Source organism: Mastacembelus armatus, chromosome 14 (genome assembly GCF_900324485.2).
Source record: "Mastacembelus armatus chromosome 14, fMasArm1.2, whole genome shotgun sequence".
NCBI classification, from domain to species: Eukaryota; Metazoa; Chordata; class Actinopteri; order Synbranchiformes; family Mastacembelidae; genus Mastacembelus; species Mastacembelus armatus.
In genome coordinates, this window is record NC_046646.1 from 1,538,921 (window position 1) to 1,563,546 (window position 24,626).

General features: G+C 40.7%; 1 protein-coding gene across 2 annotated transcripts in view; it reads left to right on the top strand.

The window, feature by feature from the left end:
- igsf9bb (immunoglobulin superfamily, member 9Bb) overlaps positions 1 to 24,626 on the top strand; it is a 199,357-nt gene that overhangs the window by 146,624 nt on the left and 28,107 nt on the right. For both annotated transcript variants that reach the window (XM_026328828.1, XM_026328829.1), the window contains exons 7-14: positions 3,762 to 3,907; positions 7,109 to 7,251; positions 7,496 to 7,636; positions 7,752 to 7,868; positions 10,354 to 10,504; positions 19,877 to 19,988; positions 22,238 to 22,413; positions 23,819 to 24,045. In XM_026328828.1, coding sequence (XP_026184613.1) covers positions 3,762 to 3,907; positions 7,109 to 7,251; positions 7,496 to 7,636; positions 7,752 to 7,868; positions 10,354 to 10,504; positions 19,877 to 19,988; positions 22,238 to 22,413; positions 23,819 to 24,045 — 1,213 coding nt within the window. The remainder of the gene's footprint in view (positions 1 to 3,761; positions 3,908 to 7,108; positions 7,252 to 7,495; positions 7,637 to 7,751; positions 7,869 to 10,353; positions 10,505 to 19,876; positions 19,989 to 22,237; positions 22,414 to 23,818; positions 24,046 to 24,626) is intronic.

Here is a 24,626-nt window from a genome sequence, read left to right on the forward strand (position 1 = left end):
TAATGTATGTCATTTCTTTTTACTTCATTCTACCCTAAAATTCATATATAGTGGTGTGAAAAAGTGTTGGCCCCCTTCCTAATTTCTTATTTTAAACAAATTTAAATGTAAGTCAAAGATAACACAAGTAAACACATCATGCAGTTTTTAAATGAAGGTTTTTATTATTAAAGGAAAACTGTTATGGGGATGGATTTCTTAGTTCCGGTTTTGGACTCTTATTTTGGTTAGTTTCCTGTTTTTCACCTATGTCGATCATATGTAGCTTTGTGTCTCATTTGCTCATCAGTAAGATTAGTTCCACCTGTTTGTAATTAGTTCTTAGTTATTTATGCCCCGTGTTTCTTTGTTCCTTGTCGGAGCATTAAAGTAATGTTTGTTTGTTTGTATGAAGAGAGGGATTTGTTTTGTGTCCGTGTCCAGTGGCGTTTCTGTTTTCGCCTGCCTGCCTGCACGGCGAGTGGCGGAGAGTTTACCTGTGTTCTTTGTGTTCCTGAACCTTGGACGATCCAGGGAAATATAAACCTGCTTTGTCCTGCATTCAGGTCCTACCTCTCCTCCTTCATCAACATCACACATCAGTTGATAACAGAATGCACCGATCCGCCAAGGACCCAGCGGACAACGATCTCCAGGGATTATCCGGAGGCGCTGGCTTCGTGCGCTCAGCAGGAGCGGGTGCTTAAGTGGTTCTTCAGTAATGCACCGATGGAAAAGGTGAATGGACTGTTGGGCCTTTTCCCCTCCCTGCACACTATGCTGGAGGTGTGTGTAGTTCCAGTCCCTCGGCGTTGCGGAGAAGGCGCCCAGGCTGAGGCCTGGCTGAGGCTGAGGCCCAGTCACCAGTTCCAGCTCCAGCGTCCAGCACTGCGGAGCCAGAACCCGAACCAGACTCCAGCGCTGTGGAGCCAGAACCTGAACCAGAGCCTAGTGCTGCAGAGCCAGAACCCAAACCAGAATCCAGCGCTGCCGAGCCGGAGTCCAGCGCTGCCGAGCCAGAACCCAAGCCGGAGTCCAGCGCTGCCGAGCCAGAACCAGAGTCTAGCACTGGATCCGGACTTTGCTCGCCCCAGGGGTTGATCCCCAGAGCACGAAAGAGACTGGGCAAAAGTGGTCTGCATGGCAGAGTTCCAAGACAAAAAACGCAGCTGAGCAAAAATAACATAAAGGCTCATCTCAGTTTTTCCAGAAAACACCTTGATGATCCCCAAGAGTTTGGGGAAAATACTGTCGACTGATGAGACAAAAGTTGAACTTTTTGGAATGTGTGTGGCCCATTACGTCTGGCGTAAAACATCATAGCTACAATATGGTGGTGGTAGTGTGATGGTCTGGGGCTGTTTTTCTGCTTCAGGACCTGAAAGACTTGCTGTGATAAATGGAACCATGAATTCTGCTGTCTACCAAAAAATCCTGAAGGAGAATGTCTGGCCATCTGTTCGTGACCTCAAGCTGAAGCAAACTTGGGTTCTGCAGCAGGACAATGATCCAAAACACACCAGCAAGTCCTCTTCTGAATGGCTGAAGAAAAACAAAATGAAGACTTTGGAGTGGCCTTGTCAAAGTCCTAACCTGAATCTGATTGAGATGCTGTGGCATGACCTTAAAAAGGCGGTTCATGCTCGAAAACCCTTCAATGTGGCTGAAGAACAAAAATTCAGCAAAGATGAGTGGGCTAAAATTCCTCCACAGTGCTGTAACAGACTCATTACAAGTTATCGCAAACGCTTGATTGCAGTTGTTGCTAAGGTGACCCAACCAGTTATTAGGTTTAGGGGCAAACACTTTTTCACACAGGGCCATGTAGTTTTGGATTTTTTCCCTTAATAATAAAAACCTTCATTTAAAAACTGCATGATGTGTTTACTTGTTATCATTGACTAAAATTTAAATTTGTTTGATTTGAAACATAAAGTGTGACAAACATGCAAAAAAATAAGAAATCAGGAAGGGGGCCAACACTTTTTCACACCACTGTAACCTAACTACCTAACTGCTGACATGCTCTGCTCTGAAATAAGCAGTGGAGGGAGCATAGCATAGGAATGTAAAATATCTGTTGCCTTGACTACTGCAAGTGGCTGTCACCATCTCAGACCTGGCTCAAAAGTCACTGCAGCTCCCTTTCCAAAATAAAAACATAGGCATGCAGTTGAAAAAGGATTGATGGACGATCTTGTAATGTTGAGCAGTACATCTCTCCTATAAACTATTGACAGTTTCTGCAAAACATGAGACTTGCAGCACAGAGTAAAATTCAGTGTCCCCTTTATTAGTTACGTTGTAATTTAAAAGGCACAATCAACCCATTTTACACATACTGTAAATGCTATTGTACTTTTCACAAGGACTACTACTCAGCCTGCCAGAGGATGTGTATAATGAGTTTTATAGCTTGGAAAGGAGTTTCCAAAATCTGAAAAAGAAAATACTACAAAATAAATATTGCATGTTTACCTTTGCAGAGTGAAACCAACCTGGAGGATATATTTTAAGATCTCTAACCAACTACACACAACTCAATATTCTAGCGTACCTTTTGAGGAAATTAAATTTTTTTAGGATTAATATGCTGAAAAATCTGCAGGCACTAAGTCAAGCCTGAACCAAGATCCTCATCTACTGTTCCCACGCAGGGCCTACAATATGGACTGTGTACTGGGTTTTTAAGAGTCTGAAATCTCTGCATAATCATCATTGAGACTGGTAGCAATAAATCTCACAATCAGCCTCAAATTGGTATATTCTAATGATTATATGCTAGAGTAAAGTAATTGCTGAGAATGGGTATATCTATCTATATGTCTTGTCTATCTTCTATCTGGAACATTCAGGGCCGAGAGAGGGCTGAAGCCAATCACTGCTGACATTAGGCGAAGGGTATACCCTGTAGAGATGGCCAGTCTATCTCAGGGCTGATGCATGGGAATGTGTGTTCCTGCAATTTCTTTTGAAGCTGTAGCCTGAAGCCTGCATACCTTTGAAGCCTGTAGACTTACAGTTCCTCTGCAGCTAATCGTTCTGCTCTGAATCATAAATCAAGTTTTGTGCAGCTTATTATTTATATGCAACTCAGAGCTACACATTCAATAGGATATGAGCAAAAAGTAGGACTGGAGAATTGTATCAAATATCTGAAAATATAAATACACATGTACCTAACCATAAATATCAGAATCAGAATGGACTTTATTGCCAAGTGTGTGTGCACACACACACAAGGAATTTGTTTAGGTACGGGGGGGTACTCCAGTGCAAACAGACATAAATACAAATGCTACAAAGGATCAAACAGTAAACATAAATGCTACAGAAACAAATGCTACACAAAACTAAAGAAAAATGCACAGATAACCTGAAGACAGAATGTAAGGGGAACTAGGTGTGCAAAGAACAAAAAGGTGCCAGTGACATAGTGCAGGTGGTGGAAGGGAATGGTGGAGAGCTATGAGTTTAAGAGTTAAGAGTTCATTCTGAAACATTCTGCAATAGATAGATTGGATTGGATAATAGAGTGAATAACGTGTTGAAATAATTTCTCTGGTAATTTTTCAGTGTTAAACAAGATTTCTTACACAAAATCAAAACTTTAGTCTGAAGGAAAGCTGCTGAAGTATTTCATACACTGTCTCAATCATCTTTTGAAGTATAACTTAGGTGTTGTATAAAAGTCTATATTCTTCCCAGTGACTCAAATCAAATACATCCGGTTCACTTATCAATATACTAACAGTTTCCTTCCCTTTCCTATATTTTTATAGTGACCTGAAGCGCAGAGTCAGTATTCTCATCGACGGGTCCCTCATCATTGCCCAAGTCAAACCAGAGGATGCTGGAAAATATACATGTACCCCTAGCAACAGCCTGGGCCGACCACCAACTGCCTCTGCCTACTTAACAGTGCAATGTGAGCATAACAATTTTTTGAGTTACATGTACTAAACTTAAAGAGCTGTCCTGTAAATGTTCCTCTTTATGTCTTTTTGTTTGTAGTGACTAAGGTCACCTCAGCTCTGTTATAATTCCTACCTAAATCCAAGGGATAATCACACTTTGAGTTGCACAAAATATAACATCTCTCACTTTGATTTCATCATTTACATTATAATGTGATGACAGATTCTGTTTACAGAATTAACTTAAACTTTGGATGGTACTTATTTAGTCATGAATATTAATGACTTTTTTCTGGTATTTAGTGAAAATTTTGTAGGCTACAAAACAAATCATGTTTTCATCTATTTTCTGCCAAATATTCATGTTTAGAAAAAGGGTTGCCAGGATTTTCTGTGTATGATAGTCTATAATTGCATCCATCGATGATATGGTGTATGATGGAGGGTGATGTATGTATGATGATGACTCTCTTCAGTTTTTTTGATGAAAAGATATAAATGTGTTAGACTTCAAAAGGTCTAATAACAACTTATTGCAACATCAAAAGGTTTCTATTCCAGAAAGTAGGATATATTGTTGAATTGATAGGTTTTTACTTTGATAGGTTTAGTCGATGGGTTTACTAAATGAGAACAAATCTGGTGAATTAATGCTTTAATGGAGTACTAACCCAAAGTATGATGTCTCAGATAACAGATCTTAGCTCTACACAAATGCTTAACCACAAATGGAAGTTTGTATCCTTCATGCAACATGTCTGCTGTAGAGCTGCATGTCCACAGACCGCCTCTTCTGGGATGGCAGTGTGCATCCTTGAGGCTAACTCTGTTCCACCTCTCAGACAATATCTAATCTCACCCAAACACCCATCTGCTTTCTCAAACACACTCTTCAGTTTTCATATGTTCACTTTGTGACTACATCTCTCTCTTACTCTCTCTTTCCTCCCTATTTTTATCATCACTCTATCATCGCTCATTGATACTCGATCATGGGTGTAAATATTCATATTCACACAAAGACATCTCTGCAACTGCCTTCATTATGGGTTGCCATCTTCTTGTTCTCCTCACCCATAAAACACTCGCTCAGTCCAGCTGCAGAAACATGAAGCCTAGTGAATTTGTAACTTATTTGGAGCAGCCAGCCAGTGGCAGTAGTCAAGGCAACAGACATTTTGCATTCCCCCTCTTTCCTGCCTCCTTCGATGGCATGCATTAGATTGCGTGCTGTCTGTGTGTATGTGTGTGAGTGGGGAACAGAGGCAGGCAACACCAGTCGTGAGCGGGAGGGAAAGTGAGTAGGCAGGGGGTAGGATTACATCATTGCTGGAAGATCAGGGACTTTTCTCTGTCAGACTGCAGAGGGCTCCCTCTGTCTTTCTTCCTAAAGTACTTGCCAGTGAATAACTTCCCTAAAGCATCTTGCAGTGAGAATCAGCGTGTTGTGAGCGATAGCATTGTCTGAGGGCTATATTTAGAAACTTGGCTGCTACCCTTGTCTGGTGGCAGCACTCCTCTGGGGCTCACTGTGACAGAGAGCTGCTGGGCCCATGGTTAGGACTTTGGAGGACAGCAGTTGTAATACAAAGTTGTTCTGGCAGTCAGTCAGTGTCTCGCTGTTTCTGTCTCTTTATCTCATCATGTTGCTCTCATTCTATTCTTGTAGTGCCAAATGAATGCCTTTTGCCTGCTTTATTGCATTGACAGTCTCACAGTTGGATTGACAGTCTTATCCTCCTCTCTTTGACACCAGCCCCTCTCCACCTTACGTCATCCAGTCAGAACTCTCTCTCTCGCTGTCTCTCTCACCTGTCCTCTTTCCCACACTCATGCCCAGCCTTCTTCGTCCTTCCTGCAGCTCTCTGCTGATAGCACTCACCCCTCCCCCTTCTTACTCACATTATTTCTTATTCTTATCACCCAATGCCTACTTGACCTCATTTAGACAACCCCCCTTTCAGAATTCAGGATTTTAGATGATATTTTTTAGCGTTTCCTCTTTTTTCCTCTCAGTTCTGTTCCAGTTCTGGACCCCTTTTCTCCTGTGTGCCTGTCTTTGATCAAAAGGGTATATCTCGACCATATCAAATCATTTAAGGCTTAAACAACAGAGGGGGAAGAAGTGAAAGGATAGTAAGTAATGTGGAGCAGATATGCTAAAAAACCATACTGTATAGGAGCTGATGTTATTAGACTGATGAAGCTGAAGTATGGTTTTATATCTATGACCAAATGGGACATTAGTTTCAATATACAGTTATACAGAAATATTTATGACAAGTTCTCTCATGGAAAAACATGAATGAAATTGTCTTGGAAACATCCATCCGTTATCTATACCCGCTTATTCCTATTTAGGGTCACAAGGTCACCAGTCCATCACAGGGCCACATAGAGACAAACAACCTCACACACGCACACTCACTCTATGGGCAATTTAGAGTCACCAATCAACCTGACATACAAGTTTTTGGACTGTGGGAGAAAACTGACAACCTGGAGAAAACCCATGCAAGCACAGGGAGAACATGCAAACTCCACACAGAAAGGCCCCTGCTGGGTTTATGTTGGGAACATTTTGGAAAATTCTCTTTTCTTAAATCATAGATGAGAAGATGAGAGACATTCTTCTATCTTTGCTAAAGATGATATGCAGACTCTAAATTGCCCACAGTTGTGAATGTGAACGTTCTTCTTTCTCTGTGTATGTGGGTGATCTGTCTAGGGTGTACACCACCCTGTGAAGCATACTAAAGTGTTTACTGTATTTATTGAGATTACATACAAAGAAATGTTTATTTTATTTATTTTTAGAAGTTAGTGCTTCAGAGAATATGTCCAAGGAATTGGATTGAAGGTGGCCAATTTCAGTATGACAGAAGACAGTGTAGCATTCATGAGAACAGGTAGTGAGATTTAATCCTGTTTTAAATCTTTGGTTTGCTTTAATCCTGCACGCTTTGCTGCTTGTTTAATTTTAGTTGAGGAGCAAAAGAGAGTGCATGGAAGCACTCTAAAAACACACACAAATGCTGCTGAAACTAGCTGTGCTCCACATAAATTCATTCATCATTTTATGATGAGCCCATTTCCCATTAACTGTGATTACATATTCTCCTCTGGACAGCTATTATAATCACTAGGCCCCAGTCTTCTCAAGCTACAAAGACATGTCTTGTCGCTTGGTTTTTTCTCTTTCTTCTCACCAGATCCTGCCCGTGTGGTAAATATGCCATCTGTCATCTATGTGGCCATTGGTCTACCTGGCTTCATCCGCTGCTCTGTAGATGCCAATCCTGCTGTAACTCTGGTTAAGTGGAAGAAAGATGGCCTCCCTCTCCGGATAGATAAGGTCAGCTGATGCAGTGATGCAGCTTTGCTCACTTTATTCCATCTCAGATTGGAAACAAATGCATAATTTCTTCAATCAAAGCTTCATGCAATTAGATTTTTTACTTCATCCCTTCATTCTCCTCTTTCATATTGAGCAAAAACTTCAGGACTCCTTATTATACATTTCCAGATATCAGTTATTATTAATCAATAACAATACATTAAGCTTCTTCACACACTGTCTCTGACTTTATCATCCACAGTACCCTGGTTGGAGCCAAATGGACGATGGGAGCATCCGTGTGGCAGAGGTGACAGAGGACTCTCTTGGCACCTATACCTGCATGCCTTACAATGCCTTGGGTTCCATGGGATGGTCCACTCCTGCTCCCCTGGTGCTAAAGGTACTGTGCTCTTAAATAAACTAATTTAGTCAAACAACTTTGATGCATCCACGATGAAGCTCAGCATACCTCAGCAGTTTTTACTCATCCTTTTTGTTTGTTTCTCTGTGGGCAGGACCCTCCCAAATTCTCAGTGGTTCCTGGAGGGGAATACAGGCAGGAGGCTGGGAGAGAGCTGGTCATCCCCTGTGAGGCAGAGGGAGACCCCTTTCCCAACATCACATGGAGGAAGGTAAGAGACCAAACAAATACAATCAAGCTCCACTGCACTATTCTCTATGCAAGGCAGTTTATTAATCACCACCTCAAATTGTTTTATATTCTGTTCAATGTTTTCTATTGAGAAATTGTAATTTTTGAATTTTGTGTCCAAATTCTGCACATAATTTTCCTGATCTTAATTGTATTTTAATGATTTTAAAATTGTTAATCAAGAGAACATGTTAGATGTTCTTTGTGGTTTGCTTGACTACAAGGTATGTTTAATTTTGTGCACAGGCTACTATATGATGAGCTATTGTTTTTGTTTCCCACTTATGGCATTCTTACTACATCATAATTAAGTTAGCTATTCATTATTATTGATTAGGGGTGGGAACCTTTACAAATTTGCATAAACGAGTACTTGCATGTACACGTGTACACTTTTTTTCCATACGGTAACCTACTACCCAGGATGTGAAATACAGCATGCCCATATGGGGGGGGGGGGTGGCAAGACTGGTGAAGTTGAAAAGATTCCTCAAGTCCTTAAATCGATAAGTCAAAACATTGTTAAAACATATATGATGCCTTTCACAACCATAGTATGACAGAAAAGCTACAGCTCAATTTCATCAGAACAAGATGTGCTCCACCCTGGAGATGGTCTCTGCACACTGGTCTCACAGCTGGCTGCACAGAGACCAGTTTGTCCAACACCAAGGACAGCTCTATTTATGAGGTTAACTTGAAGGTTGTTGTCTACCTTACTACAGATGGAGTATGAGTATTTTTCTAACTTTCATACAGTGCTACAACACTGAAGTACATAGTCATTGACAAGAATGTACATATTTTGGATAGAGAGAAAAGATATTTTGAGAGAGGTGTCCGCGAAGCAATATATGTTCAAGTGGAAAAAGCCTCCCTCAACAGACATAACCTGTCTCCAATCTATCAGGTGCCCCTTTCATCTGAGAGGTTAAGGAACACGTTTTACATCCTTTAAGGAGACCACACTTTACACCCAGTTTTTGGATCAGAGGGATCACAAGGGTTGACCGTTAGGTCCTAATTACCCTCATCTTTATTTACTTCCATTGTTTCTATACAAGCCTATTCAGGCTAGGTGGGACGTGAAACTAACTTAGAAGTTAAGTGAGAACCTACCGACTCTCATTGTTTCATATACATAGTCCACTTAAAGACCATGTTTGGGCTAGGTGTGGAATGAAACCAACCTGATGGATAAATTTTGAGATCTCTAATCAAATTCCCTCAGATTTAAGAAGCCAATTGGATGAATTCTGACTCAAGAAGTCCAGTTGCTATGACTTAGTTTCTAGTTAACTTCACTTGGACAACTAAGAATCTTCATAGACATTATGATGTCCTTAAATTTGATGCTGGTTTGAAAATGAAAAGAGCAAGAAACCAGGATTTTCACAGTTGACTGTTAATGCAAATATATAAGCTATATTCAACTTGCAAAAGACAGACCAAAGGCAGATTGCCCTCTGTTTCACACAGCAGAATTATGAATACTCCAGTTAAAGGTGTAAAGTTATATAGCTGTATGAGCAGCTGTGCCTGCAGCCTTAATCCTGTAAGCATTGTCAGTACATTTTTGAAATGATGTTGCTCAAGTTTTAGTGCACTGCCTCTGGTTGTTGTTGCATAATCAACAGATAGTATATAAAAGCCTATAGAAATACAAATGTATGGCCTGAGGAGCTATCCCGTATGATATCACACACCTCCAGAGTGGATCATATCTTTTCTACTCCCTGACATGAGCCCTGCACAGCTTGGTCTGAGTAACGGCAGCCACAGTTTGTCTTCACCTGTTGTCAGTAGCGGCTGAAACATCAGGACATGTCCAGGGTATTGGATCATGAGCTGCAATCATGTGTTATTTTGTGAATTAAGTAGATTTAAGTGTCAGATCAGTGATGGTCACAGACAGAACAGAGCACACCTCCTCATCACAACGCTGGTCATTATGTGTAAAGATGGTATAGGAGGTTCTGGGACAGAGGCTGCTGAACTCAGTAAGTGTACTATTCAAAGTAAGTGCTGCACTCACTCCCAGCTGTGCAGGGCTCACATTTTTACAAGAAAATATTGTTATAAGGTGAAAATACAGTATGTTGTAATAATGAGAAAAATTGTTTTACCTGAACATATCTCATAAAATGAGAGAAGTATCTTGTTATAATAAGATAGTAGGCATGGTAGGCATTTGGGCTGAGTTAAAAAAAAATTATGAAGTTACACCAATATGTTGCCTTACATTAATGCCTAAAATATTACGGTATGGCCAGTGTGTGCAAGTGTACTCATGTACATGATCCCACCCCTAGTACATATAAGTTTGAAGATTGTTATGGTTTGGTGGCTGGTAAACTGTTCGTATGTATGTCTTCAAAGTTGTGAATCTTTTAGTGTATGTGTCAACATACTGTGCACATCCTTTTGTCTCTCTTTTTATTTGACCGTGGCTGGCTGCACTGAAGGTAGGGAAGCCCAGTAAAAGCAAGCACAATGTTCTGCCCCGAGGTAGCTTACAGTTCAAGTCACTCACTAAGGAGGACCACGGGGAATGGGAGTGTGTCGCCACCAACGTTGCCACGAGCATCACTGCCAGCACGCACGTCCAAGTTATAGGTACCCAGCATGTATATGTATACACAAACACACACATACCTACAGAAACTAACATAAATATACTGTATGTTCTACCTTACATCAGGTTCTCCAAATAGTAAGTGCAGTAATTAGCTATTGACTAAGCCCCACCCACTTACTGTTGCTTTGCTTGTCTAATCTTCCATTCTAGCATGGCTCATAACAGGTCCCTGATTTCAGATACGTCAATTTGCCAATTGAAATTACAACTGCCACTGGCAGATTTCATCAGCTGTTGCTAGCTAATTAGACCTCATGAATGTTTGTTATGTATTATAACCCAAGATTCTGTGAATTAAGTGCAGTTCCAATTCTGTTGTTGCGCACTGAGGGGAAAATTTTCAATTCCCACCTGGAGCTGGCCCCAACGCCTGTCCCAACCACGTCCACATCTCCCCATTATATCTGGCTGTTTAGGCAGGGGTCTTCCCAAAAACAACCAGCCTTTTCTTCAGCTAGCTCACAGGACCAGTGGGGCACAACCAAGAGGGCTGTGCCTAATTCACAGAAGCTGACTCTGTTTGTGTGTGTGGTATTACTGGGTCCAAGTTCAAACAGTTGCCTGACAATACAGTCTGGCCACAGATGGACCCAGCTGACACATGGCAGACTTCAGTTTTAAATACTTTGTCTCAATACAAAATACATTTTAAGCTTGCAAGAAGATAAATCAGAAATTGCATAGTGTCATCATTTCCAGTGCTCCCACATGTCTGGACAATCCACGTCTGGTTCCACCCACAATAGTGTCACATTTACGATGGTAAAGCTGGTCAGTGTCTAGTGTTTTTAGCCCAGTGTTCGCTGCTTTTTGACCTGCAACCCTCGTCCTTTCCTTGTGAACACTCAAGGGTCGCAGGGATTTCTGTGTCTTTCTATGAGCATTATGAGTACCTGGTAATGCCCTTCTGCCTCATTAATGCTCCTGAGGTGTTAGGTAAATTCTTTTAACAAGCAGACTCAGAGGACAAACTTCAGTAAGATTATATAGAAGTTTTACTTGCAAGGAGTTAGAGTCACACAGCACCTTAGTACAGCATGAGGGTCACTGCTGCTTGCAGCCCAACACATCAGTTTTCATAGTAACACAAAAGGGAGGTGATTTCCCACAGAAAGACATCTGGACCCTTATCAAATAGTCATGGTTAGCGTAACTGTACTCACTGAGAGCAAACTAGTTCCACAATCCACCATATCCCCTATTCAGAAGTGTTTCAGTTATACTGAAGTAAACTGGATTAGGTCACTTGAGGGTAAACATTTTTAATTTCTCTAACATGCGGTTTTTCAAAAACTAATTAATGAAGTATTAAGGGACATGCTGTACAGATTTGCATTTGTCTCCCTCGACGGCATTCTTATTTTCTCAAATTCTCTACAAGAGCACATTTAACATGTTTGTCTGGTTTTACAGTGTCTGCTGGCAAACAGTCTGTTCGTGAAGGCAGAGAAATCCATCTGTGTCTTTCCTTGACTTCATTGTCAGTACAGGTCAGATCTGTATGGAACCTGGTGAGATGGAGGCAGTCCGTGAGTCGCCAGTTCCCACAAATTGCAAACTGTTACAAAGGTTTTTGGGATTTGCTAACTTTTACAGAAAGTTTATTCGGTCTTTCAGTACTATCGCTGCTCCTGTCCATCAGCTGATCTCTTGTAAATCCAAATTCTCCTGCACCCCAGAGGCAGAGAAGGCTTTCACTCAGCTTAAAAGAAGTTTTACCTCTGCTCCCATTCTCTCGCTTCCTGACCATCAATTCCTGGTGGAAGTGGATGCCTCAGATACAGATATCGGTCCTTTCGAAATGATTGGAGCGAGACCAACAAACAGCATTGGGGACTGTTAGCAGTGCAATGTGTATTGGAAGAGTGGCGTCATTATCTGGAGGCGGCTGCTCAACCATTTGTGGTTTGGACTGATCACAAAAACCTGGAGTACCTCAGAACCGCTAAACGCCTGGATCGGTGGGCTTTATTCTTTGACCACTTTCAGTTCTTTCTTACAGGCCTGGTTCCAAGTACACCAAGCCTGATGCCCCCTCTTGTCAGTTTGACCATACAGTGCTGGAACCTCCAGGGGAATGCAACCTCCCGCCTGGCACCAGAATCAGTATCACTGAAAATGACCTAGAGGAATGGGTCCAGAAAGCACTCAGCGAAACCCCTGGTCCTTCTGATTTTTTGCCACTCTGGAGTCAGACACACCCAGTCAGTGGTCCAGCAAAGATTCTGGTGTCCGGCTATATCTAAAGATATTTAAGATTATGTTTCTGTTTGTCTTGTTTGTGCTCATAATAAAACTTACTCTAAACCTCCCACTGGTCTTCTCCACCCACTACTCATCCCTGGTCGCCATATTAATATGGATTTGATCACTGGCCTCATCACAGGGGCATACCTGCATTCTTTCAATAATTGATTGTTTCTCAAAAATGGCTCACTTTGTTGCCTGTTTGAAACTACCATCAGCAAAAGAGATGGCCAAAATGTTCATTGAACATGTATTTTGGCTACATGAACTTCATGAGGAGCATGTCAGAGTATGGCCTGCAATTTGTGTCTCAGTTCTGGAAAGAGTTTTGTCAGCTTCTAGGCATATCTACCAGCCTGTCCCCTGGATACCACGCACAGTCCAATGGCCAGACTGAAAGACTCAACCAGGATCTTGAGACAATTCTCTGTTGCCTGTGCTCTGACAACCCCTCCACTTGGGCCAGAAACCCCTGTGTCACCCCACAACTCCTTGCCATCTACTACCCCAGATATGTCACCCTTGGTTGTGGTTTATAGTTACCAGCCTGCTGTATTTTATATCCAACAGAAGGCGGTTAGACTCCCTTCAGCAGTTAATGCTTCTAGATGTTGGGTGAGATGGAGGAATGCCCGAAGAATGCTGCTCCGAACCTCCAAGTCCTATGCCAGATGGGCTAACTGCAGATGGACACTCGGTCGACAGTACAAGATAGGCCAGTGGGTCTGGTTATCTTCCTCTGATCTGCCTCTGGAGGACATCTGTAAGAAGCTAGCTCCCCGTATTATTGGCTCTTTCCCTAAGATTATCAACTCAGTATCTGTGCTCCTGAGACTCCCCAGGTTCCTGTGTGTCCACTCATCTTTCCACATATCTAAAATTTGTTGAATTCAATTCAATTTTATTTGTATAGCGCCAAATCACAATACAAATCATCTCAAGGCACTTGATGATGACATTGATGATCTGACACTTAAATCCACTCACAACAATTAGTTCACAAAATAACACATGAATGCAGCTCATGATCCAATACCCTGGACATGTCCTGATGATGTTTCAGGCACTACTAACAACAGATGAAAACAAAAGCATAAAAACATAAGCAAAAAAAAAAGCAAAAACATAAGCTTGGTCTGTTACTCAGACCAAGCTTATGTTAGGGAGTACAGACAATATGATGCACTCTTAGGGAGTGTGATATCATATTAGATATATACAGTGCCATACATTTGAAACTATATTATATATATATACTACATGTTGATCATGCAATGACTGCAAGAGGCAGTGCACTAAAAAATCATTTGAAAAAATGGATGCCAGATTAAGGCTGTATGCCACTGCCACTGCCTGTACAATTTTCCACCATTTACTAGTGAGTTCATGGTTCAGCTCTGTGGATCACAGTCTGACCTGCCTTCTCCCCTGAGTTATAGATTATAGATTTGCATTAACAGTCAATCACAGAAATCCCTTTTGTCTTGCTCCCATCACTTTCAAACCAGAGTCAAGTTTAAGGACCTCGTTATATTATATAACTTTTAGTTAAAGAATTTGCGGCTGATTTTACTCTTATGTGTTACCTGTCGTTTCAGCAATTCCAAACAACTGTGCAGCTCAGGTCTGCAGTCCTGCAGTAAAGTTAGAAAAATATTCATATTCCAATTGTAGTAGGACAGACCAACAAGCTACAAGTTAAAGTTCATCAAACCAAGCCATCCTCAGTGCACGACAAGTTGTGCAGGCACTGTGAGACGAGTGTGCAGGGAGCACACTTGCACACAACAAGCAAACAGTTTGTTCTGATGAAATGGGCTGTACCTTGTCTACTTGTTGTAAAAGGCATTGTTTGTGTTTTAACAATGTTTCGCTATTGACTCATTGCTCCAAGAACTCAAAATCTTTCCAACATCATCAATATCTTGGCAGTAGGTTATCTTTTTTCATCTGATCCTCCAGCACAAAAAACATATAACATAAATAAACACATAAATTTTATGACTATAGCTTAGATTTTATTTACTTAAAGTTTTATTATATGCACAGTCTCACAGTGAAAATTAAAAACAATTCCTACTTTCAAGTGCAGCCTTCAAACAGGATTGAACTCTGCTGCTCAGTTTAGTCAAACCTTCCCTATAAATTCAATTTAATTCAATTCAATTTTATTTGTATCACAACACAACAGTCATCTCAAGGCACTTTACAAAAACAAAAAACTCAACAAATCCCTTATGAGCAAGCACTTGGCGACAGTGGAGAGGAAAAACTCTCCACTGAACCGGGTTCAGTTTGGGCAGCCATCTGCCTCGTCCAGTTGGGGTGAGTGGAAAAATGAGAGAGAAAGGAACAGCAACAATAAACAACAAATAGACACTGCAGGTTGGTGGGGCCAGTAACTACACATCAGCAATATACAGCTCCAAGACCAGGGACAAAATAACTCCAAAATTTTTCACAGTAGTGCTGGAGGCCAGGGCTATGCCATCTAAAGTAGCTATAATTTTAGAAAAGTTATTTCTGAGGTTTTTAGGCCCAAATACAATAACTTCTGTTTTCTCTGAATTTAAAAGTAGAAAGTTACTGGTCATCCAGGCCTTTATATCAGTTAGACACGGTTTAACTGGTTTGTGTTAACAGATTTCATAGATAGATACAACTGAGTGCCATCTGCATAGCAGTGGTAATTAATAGAGTGCTTCCTAATGACATAGCCTAAAGGAAGCATGTACAGGGTGAACAGAATTGGGCCTAGCACGGAGCCTTGTGGAACTCCATAAATAACTTTTGTGCGTGTGGAAGGTTCATCATGGACATGAACGAACTGGAATCTGTCCAACAAATAGGATTGGAGCCATTTTAATGCTGTTCCTCTGATACCAGTCACATGCTCCAGTCTCTGTAATAAGATGTTGTGGGTCAATAGTGTCGAATGCAGCACTAAGGTCTAGGAGGACAAGTATAGAAACAAGTCCATTATCTGAGGCTAAGAAGATCGTTGGTGACTTTCAACAGTGCTGTTTCTGTACTATGATGTGCTCTAAATCCTGATTGAAAATCTTCAAATAGTTCATTCCTGTGTAAGTGGTCTGATAGCTGATTAGCAACAGCTTTTTCTAGGATTTTAGAAATAAATGGTAGGTTGGATATTGGTCTATAATTAGCCAAGACTCCTGGATCAAGACTAGGCTTTTTGAGTAAGGGTTTGATTACTGCAGTTTTAAAGGCCTGTGGTATGTAGCCTGTTACGAGAGATAAATTTACTAAGTCTAATAAAGATGAGTTAATTAATGGCAGGGCATAGGCGGCAGGTGAGGTTGAGGTTTGGGAAGGCGAATGTGGGAGGTGGGTTCGCTTCATTGTCTATACAGTATATGATAGCCGAGGCGATTAAGGTAGATAGAAATCATTTCGCATTTTTAAATATGCGGCAGAAGGCACTGGGAGACAAATGCACGCTCATACATGCGTTATGAGTTACATTACAGACCCGAACCAAGCCTATGCCACCCGCCGTCCCTGTGGCAGGGTGTCTTTAAGTAGTCTAGTCGGAATGGGGTCTTAGAGACAGTGGGATGATTTGGATCATAGGTCACTAACAGGCGGACCGCGGTCCGGGTGCGGACTCAGAAGCCGCCCCATATGGACCCGGACCTACAGCCAAAACAGAAGATTGTGATTTAAAACCTAACGGGGCGCTTCTATTTCCACCGGCGCAGCTTTTTTAGACTTTACGGCAGTGGAAACGCACAGACCAATTGCATGCGAGTTGAGCCATCCCACATGATACCACTCAGCCAATCAAGTCTGTGCATCCCAGGCGGTAAATATTACGACTCTACAGCGTAAACAGCGCCAGAGACAAGTTACACATGTACAAGAAAAAGAGAAGCAGAAGAAGAAAAAGAAAGATAGCGATACATGTAGAAAACAAAGGGAGAGAAACTGTGGAGTGAGACAGAGAAAGAGAGAGTTAATGAGAACTTATTAACTTAGTTAATGAGAGAACATTATACATATCTACAGCCATACATACAGTGGGTACGGAAAGTATTCAGACCCCTTTAAATTTTTCACTCTTTGTGTCATTGCAGCTATTTGCCAAAATCAAAAAAGTTCATTTTATTTCTCATTAATGTACACTCAGCACCCCATCTTGACAGAAAAAAACAGAAATGTAGAAATTTTTGCAAATTTATTAAAAAAGAAAAACTGAAATATCACATGGTCATAAGTATTCAGACCATTTGCAGTGACACTCATATTTAACTCACATGCTGTCCATGTCTTCTGATCCTCCTTGAGATGGTTCTGCTCCTTCACTGGAGTCCAGCTGTGTTTAATTAAACTGATTGGACTTGATTAGGAAAGGCACACACCTGTCTATATAAGACCTTACAGCTCACAGTGCATGTCAGAGCAAATGAGAATCATGAGGTCGAAGGAACTGCCCAAGGAGCTCAGAGACAGAATTGTGGCAAGGCACAGATCTGGCCATGGTTACAAAAGAATTTCTGCAGCACTCAAGGTTCCCAAGAGCACAGTGGCCTCCATAATCCTCAAATGGAAAAAGTTTGGAACGACCAGAACTCTTCCTAGACCTGGCCGTCCAGCCAAACTGAGCAATCGTGGGAGAAGAGCCTTGGTGAGAGAGGTGAAGAAGAACCCAAAGATCACTGTGGCTGAGCTCCAGAGATGCAGTAGGGAGATGGGAGAAAGTTCCACAAAGTCAACTATCACTGCAGCCCTCCACCAGTCGGGGCTTTATGACAGAGTGGCCCGACGGAAGCCTCTCCTCAGTGCAAGACACATGAAAGCCCGCATAGAGTTTGCCAAAAAACACATGGAGGACTCCCAGGCTATGAGAAATAAGATTCTCTGGTCTGATGAGACCAAGATTGAACTTTTTGGTGTTAATTCTAAGCGGTATGTGTGGAGAAAACCAGGCACTGCTCATCCCCTGTCCAATACAATCCCTGCAGTGAAACATGGTGGTGGGAGCATCATGTTGTGGGGGTGTTTTTCAGCTGCAGGGACTGGACGACTGGTTGCAATTGAAGGAAAGATGAATGCGGCCAAGTACAGAGATATTCTGGAAGAAAACCTCTTCCAGAGTGCTCAGGACCTCAGACTGGGCCGAAGGTTCACCTTCCAACAGGACAATGACCCTAAGCACACAGCTAAAATAACAAAGGAGTGGCTTCGGAACAACTCTGTGACCGTTCTTGACTGGCCCAGCCAGAGCCCTGACCTAAACCCAATTGAGCATCTCTGGAGAGACCTGAAAATGGCTGACCACCAACGTTCACCATCCAACCTGACAGAACTGGAAAGGATCTGCAAGGAAGAATGGCAGAGGATCCCCAAATCCAGGTGTGACAAACTTGTTGCATCATTCCCAAGAAGACTCATGGCTGTACTAGCTCAAAAGGGTGCTTCTACTCAATACTGAGCACAGGGTCTGAATACTTATGACCATGTGATATTTCAGTTTTTCTTTTTTAATAAATTTGCAAAAATTTCTACATTTCTGTTTTTTTCTGTCAAGATGGGGTGCTGAGTGTACATTGAGAAATAAAATGAACTTTTTTGATTTTGGCAAATAGCTGCAATGACACAAAGAGTGAAAAATTTAAAGGGGTCTGAATACTTTCCGTACCCACTGTATCTATGTTTGCAGTTTAGCTGTACAGGAATGTTTTAGGAAAGAGGGTTGGCTGATTGTCATCATGAAGTGAAAACTATTAAAGTAACAAAAATCCACACACAATAATTACAGTTAAATCCTGACCACTGGGCTTTTGCTTTATTTCAGTTTCTAAGTAGATATTCATTATAGTATCGGCTACCATATGGTCTGTGTATGCACAGGCTGCTGTACGTGGTAGTGGAAGCTGAACTCCACCTACAGTCATTATAGTAGAACACACGACCTGCTGTGGTGCAAATGATGAACAGTGAAAGTGGCAACTTACTGCAGCAGAGTGACACTTTGAACCTCTACTACTGTATGTAGATCAGTACAGTTCATACTCAGCAAGGGCATTTGGAAAACAGGTTTTTCAGCTTTTTGTAACCATATGATTGATATGATTTATGGCCGCACCAATTTATTTTATTACCACAGACCGAAATAATTGCTTTGACCTCTGCATAAAAGAGGTAGATATTTATTCTTATTTAAGTACGGTAAGGGTGAGAAATACTGGCATATTGAGCAAGCAATTATTTGACATGGTTATAGCTGTTTCAGTAGAAATTGCGTTGCAGAATTTATATACGGCTCTGTGTTTTCCTTTAGATGATGTTTTGAGGTTTATGTAGCCAAGTTTTATTACTGAAAATTTGGCCTACATCTTCTCTCACCAGCATTAGCTTTTACTCCTGCTGCACCCACTGTCTTGAAGTTTGTATGACATGGGCAGGGAGGGATGACAGCCGATGGAACTAAGGAGTCAAATTACTGGTTGCATTTGAAGACGTTTGGCATCAATCATAATAAAGGTGTTAGTAAGGTGTGGTCTTACCTGGTCTGTAAATAAAATACTGCCGTCCGAGGCCATGACAAGGTACTTTGACCTGAATAATCGTATAAGTATGACTAGGCATTCTGAAATGCTAAAATGTAGTTGATTCATCTGATATACATCCAGTGGAGGTCATTTGTCAGTGCAGAGTTCCCTGAATGTTGCACATAGATTGCATTTCACTATGACGTTCTTGTCCTTTTCTCTGACAAACTGAAAACAGTGGGTGTATGTCCATCTCTCAAATGTAGAATCCATCTCTGCAGTTATCTCAAGCATCAGACTTCAGCAACTGGAAATAGATTTATTTACCCACTGATTTTTTTCTGTGATGCTGGAATGTCTCACAATATTGGTAAATTCTTTAAAAAAACTAATACCACTTAATTTTGGGTTAAAATGCATGGCTATAATGTGCATTACTGAGATGGTAAAGGCTATAATATTACCAAAATTTTATTAGTAATACAGCATAGCAAAAAAAAAATTACTCCCAACACTGATTACAGCGGGGGCATTCAATGACTAATGTACCCTTTTAACAACACGTTTATCTTTGTTTTCTCCCACCAGGCACAAGCCCCCATGCCCCCACTAGTGTCCATGTGGTGGCATCCTCCACCTGGGCCAATGTGTCCTGGGAAGCGGGCTATGATGGAGGTTTCCAGCAGACATTCTCAGTCTGGTACGGCCATGTGTGAGTCATCTCAGCATGCTTTGCTTCCTGCTTTTTCTTCTTCTTTCAATAGTTCCTCAGTTGTTTCTGAAAATGTCTTTCCAAGGTTGTGTTCAGAACAGTTGTGAACACGTAGAAATGGAAATACTTGGCGATCCAGTGTGAGGGCGTTTTCATCTCACATCTTTGAATTTCTGGTGAAACGCAAGTTGCAACTAAACTGAACATGACCCAAAGTTCTCTGTCCTGCTGTTGCTGCTGCTGCTTTACTGCTGCTTCAAAGGCCTGGGTTGAAATATTTCATTTATTTGATTTATGTTTATTTGATTTAGCCATGGCTGGCACAGTATAATTTTAATCACTCTGAAATTATTTGTTACAAGCGAGCATAACCCAAATTTACAGAATGTTAAGGGTATAGTGTAGTATACAATATTTCTGGCTTGGGTAGGATGCAAAATTTAATATATGTCAAAATGTCTAAATACAGTATTTTCAACTTTGCCTAGTATAAAGCATTGTTTTTACCCAAGTCTGTTTTTTGCTGTGCAGAGTGATTAAATTTAAAAAAAAAAAAAAAAACATTTGGTGGATTTATGCAGTTTCCTAAGATACATGATCACCCCAATAAAAACATAAGCAAACTATCACAATCCTAATTAAAACAGGACCAGTTTATAGGATGCTTTCTTACCATAGTATAGTAGCATTCAGTCAAGGTCCATGGTTTGTTACATTGCTGCTAACATGCGTGCATTTTCAGAGGGGATGTGCCCTGGTTTTACAAGAGTTGTAATTAAAGTTGTTAAGTAGTAGTAAGTTAAAGTAGTTAAAGTTGTGGCAACTAATCTCATAATCAGAGATGAAGCAAGAGCTATGTAGTAAGTACATTACATTCTGCGGACCATGTAAATACTTTTGGTTAGCTAGATCTTTAATCCAGTAGATGGGTGCATTCTTAGCCATTCTCTGCATCCAACAGTTTAACAGGATTGTTATTGTAAGACTATATCACTGTCAGCAGGTTCCTGTTCCTGAGAAATACAGTAGAGGTTCAGCCTATTCTGTGTTCCTTATAATTCCTGACTGTACTGTACAGTATAATCATGTAGATATAAAAACAGCTGAAAAATAGTTCTAACATTCTGCTGTGTTGTTCTTACAGTTCAAAGAAATTACTATTTGAAGTGCTGTATTAGTTGAAGTAGTGCAGTATTATTGCAGTACAGTAGGTTAGGTCAGTCAGTTTTCAATAATAATTTTAAGCTAATACTATATTTACTACCTATTGTAACTATAATTATTAAACCTTTTGAGTTTTGTGTTTTCGTGTGTGTGTGTTTGTTGCACAATAGGAGGCTATTTACATACAATATTAAACCACAAACGGCTTTACAATGGACAGGGTGTAAGGCATCATCCCATATGCAACAGAGTATTTATTAGAAATACAATCTTAACTCTGTGAAACACCTACAGCTGTGCAGGTGTGCAGTGAAGACATAATAAGCTCAGCTCTGTTTATTGTAAGCCATTATACTCTGACATTTTTCCCATTCGTCTATTGTTATGCTGTTATTTTAAAGTACATTTCACTTTCAATTTACAGACTCACCCTGTGGGGTGTTATTATATAAAACACTGCAGGTTACGACATATGCCAAGTATCTCACTAAACCTTTTAAAGTAAACTGTGACACAAGCAAAATTTTTGTATTGCAGAGCTATTCAGCTGTCGAACATACAGTAGGGCAGAGTGTGTAAGGCTTTGTGTGCACTGTGAAGATGTGGATTACCTGTATACATGGAAGAACATAAGCTAACTGTGGATAAGACCCAATTTTGAGGCACTGCAGTTTAACTTTAAGAGTAATGTATACTTCATGCCATTACTTAAAAAGCATCACATTCACAATATGACTGTATTTCTATTCGGATTGTTGCAGCTGTTGCATGTCTACATTGTTCTGCTTTATTTGGTAATCAGGTGCAGTTGATACTGAGTGTATAGCATGGGCAAAGGGCAAAGTGCAAAGCTGAGAACAGCATGGGCTTATTACCATCAACTCTTATTACCATCACCAGTCATCTTGTGAATTAAGTGGCTATGTAAAGTTGGATTAGTGATGGAACTTAAACTGCTGCAGTAATTACATATTACACTGTAATAATAGTGCAATGAAATCTGTACTTCCATGTTATTTTAAAAAACAATCTTTCCTGTCTCCACCCACCGTTCATCGCTGGCTCCTGTGCAGGCTGAAGAGGGAACACTTAGGTCCACATGACTGGCTTTCCATACCTGTGCCTAGAGGCCATGACTGGATGGTGGTGCCTGGTTTGGAGCCAGAGACAACATACCAGTTTAGCATCCTGGCCCAAAATAAGCTTGGCACAGGCCCTTTCAGCGAGGTTGTCACTGTGAACACACTAGGTGAGTATACTCACTACTACTCAACTGGGAGTTGAGTCGCTTAAATAATTTTAATAAAATTCCCCCAAAAAATATACTTCTATGGATGAACTTACCGTTCCAGAGAAGATTAGTGCAGTGGTAAAGTAATTATTTTAGAAAGTTTTGTGCTTTAAATGAAGCCTGACACGTTAATATATCACGCCCTTAGCTCCGGAAAATTCAAATAACACCCTTAGTGCTAGTGTTAGTTGTGTGATGTTTCACAGACTAAATAATTCAGTTGCACCTCAGCTGCACAGGATCATGCTGGTGCTTCATAAGTTTTCAATTTCATATTCATTCAAGTCTACAGGTGAAAATATCACAGCAGAAACACAACAGCAAAAAGTTGAGGAGTATTCAGAGCAGAAGCAGTGCCTGATTAGGGTTAGATGAACATGCTAGCTAGACTTCTGGAAAATGAGATCTTAAGTGACATGATTCATTTTCAGATTAAAAACTAAATAGATAAAAGTCTACATGGACTCACCCTGGACAAGTTCATTCACATTTATTAGTATTACCATCAATCTTATGGTATTAAGATTGTTGTGGTTGTTACACAACTGCTTAGCTGCTAAATGCCTGTCTGATGTGAGACGATTTTTAAACATCACCACTCTGTTGGTATTTTATGAATTGTAAATCCAACTCCTTAAACTTAAATTAGGCTTAGGATGAACTGTCATACGTTATAAAATTCCTTACAGCTGTGAAGAAAGGAAAAGTTATTAATTGTAAATGAAGCTGTCATAAATTATTTACTTAAAGATAACTGACACACTGAAAACTGGTCTAACTATTCGTACTCCATTCGTACGTGTTTAGCTCAGAGGTTCCTTGTTGTCTTTCTCTCATTTAAAAGCTCTTAAAGACTTCCAACATTCATTTGCAAGTCAGATATCCTGACACATCTACAGTATTAGGCCTTAATCTTTTTAGAAAACAGTAGTTACTAATATGTTGCATACTTGCCAGAGTTTATGTTTGTTGTTACTAGGGATGAGTTTGAATTGGTGAATTAGGGTAATGGTAAGGACTTGAAGATCTTTCAGTCAGTCTCCCCAGGTGTCAGAGAAATGGGTGTGTGTGTCTATATGTGTGAGAGAGAAATATGAACACAGAGTGAGTTCAGACTCTCTCTAAATAACTAGATTGGACAGCAGCTTGTTGGCCAAAAATGGGCTGTCTGGACAGTTGTACCTGGGATATGAGCATGATGAAGTGTTTATGAAGTTGTCTTAAGGGGTCATATAGAATTCTATCTAATCACAGCCTTGTTAAGTTAAATGAAGTATAAATGTGACTGACTGGAGTCATACCAGGGCTGCTACTCACTAAACCTGTAATTCACACATTTTCACAACTCTAATGTGCGTTTCAGTATTTCCTGTAAGTACCCCTGAACCATTGGTGCTGCTTACCCCACCACGGTGCCTCACAGCCAATCGCACGCAGCAGGGAGTCCTGCTCACCTGGATCCCACCTGCCAATCACACAGCACCTATCCAGCATTATGTCATGGAGTTTCGCCTGGGAGAACGATGGGAGGTCTTGGACGACAACATTCCGGCTGGGGAGACAGAGTTGCTCGCTCGGGACCTCATCCAGGTAAGCAACAAGACATCATTCATACACAGTATTAAACAAGAGAGCATACTCCAGTCGACATTCATGCCCTTTCAATGTATAACCCATTTGACATTCAACAGTGCAAAGTAGTAGAAAGCCTCCGTGCTCTTATATTTGATTTAGTTCTGTCTTTAGTTTACAAAACAAAGAGCTTTGGACTTACAAAGTTGACTTTGCAAGTATCCTCTGAGCAGTTAGTAGGATAACTGCAGTTATTAGGATAACTGCAGGATTATTCCACTTTTTTGGGGTTTTTAGAAGACAAGTGTACAGTCCAGACCCCTTTTTTTCAGAAATACAATTGCTTAAATTCATTTTTGTTTTTCATTAATCTACACTCAGTGCCACATAATGACAAAGTGAAAACAGAATTTTAGGGTTCAGAAACTTATTGATGCTGTGAATTGGACTACATTTAGTTTCTTCCTGTTTACTCATTCCCACCTGTATTGACTTAAGTGTTGGCAATAAGCTCAGACTGATAAAGGCACTTGGATGGGTGGTGAAACATTTCGATTTAAAAAACTGAAAGTCCATGACTCAAGAACACAATAGAAAAT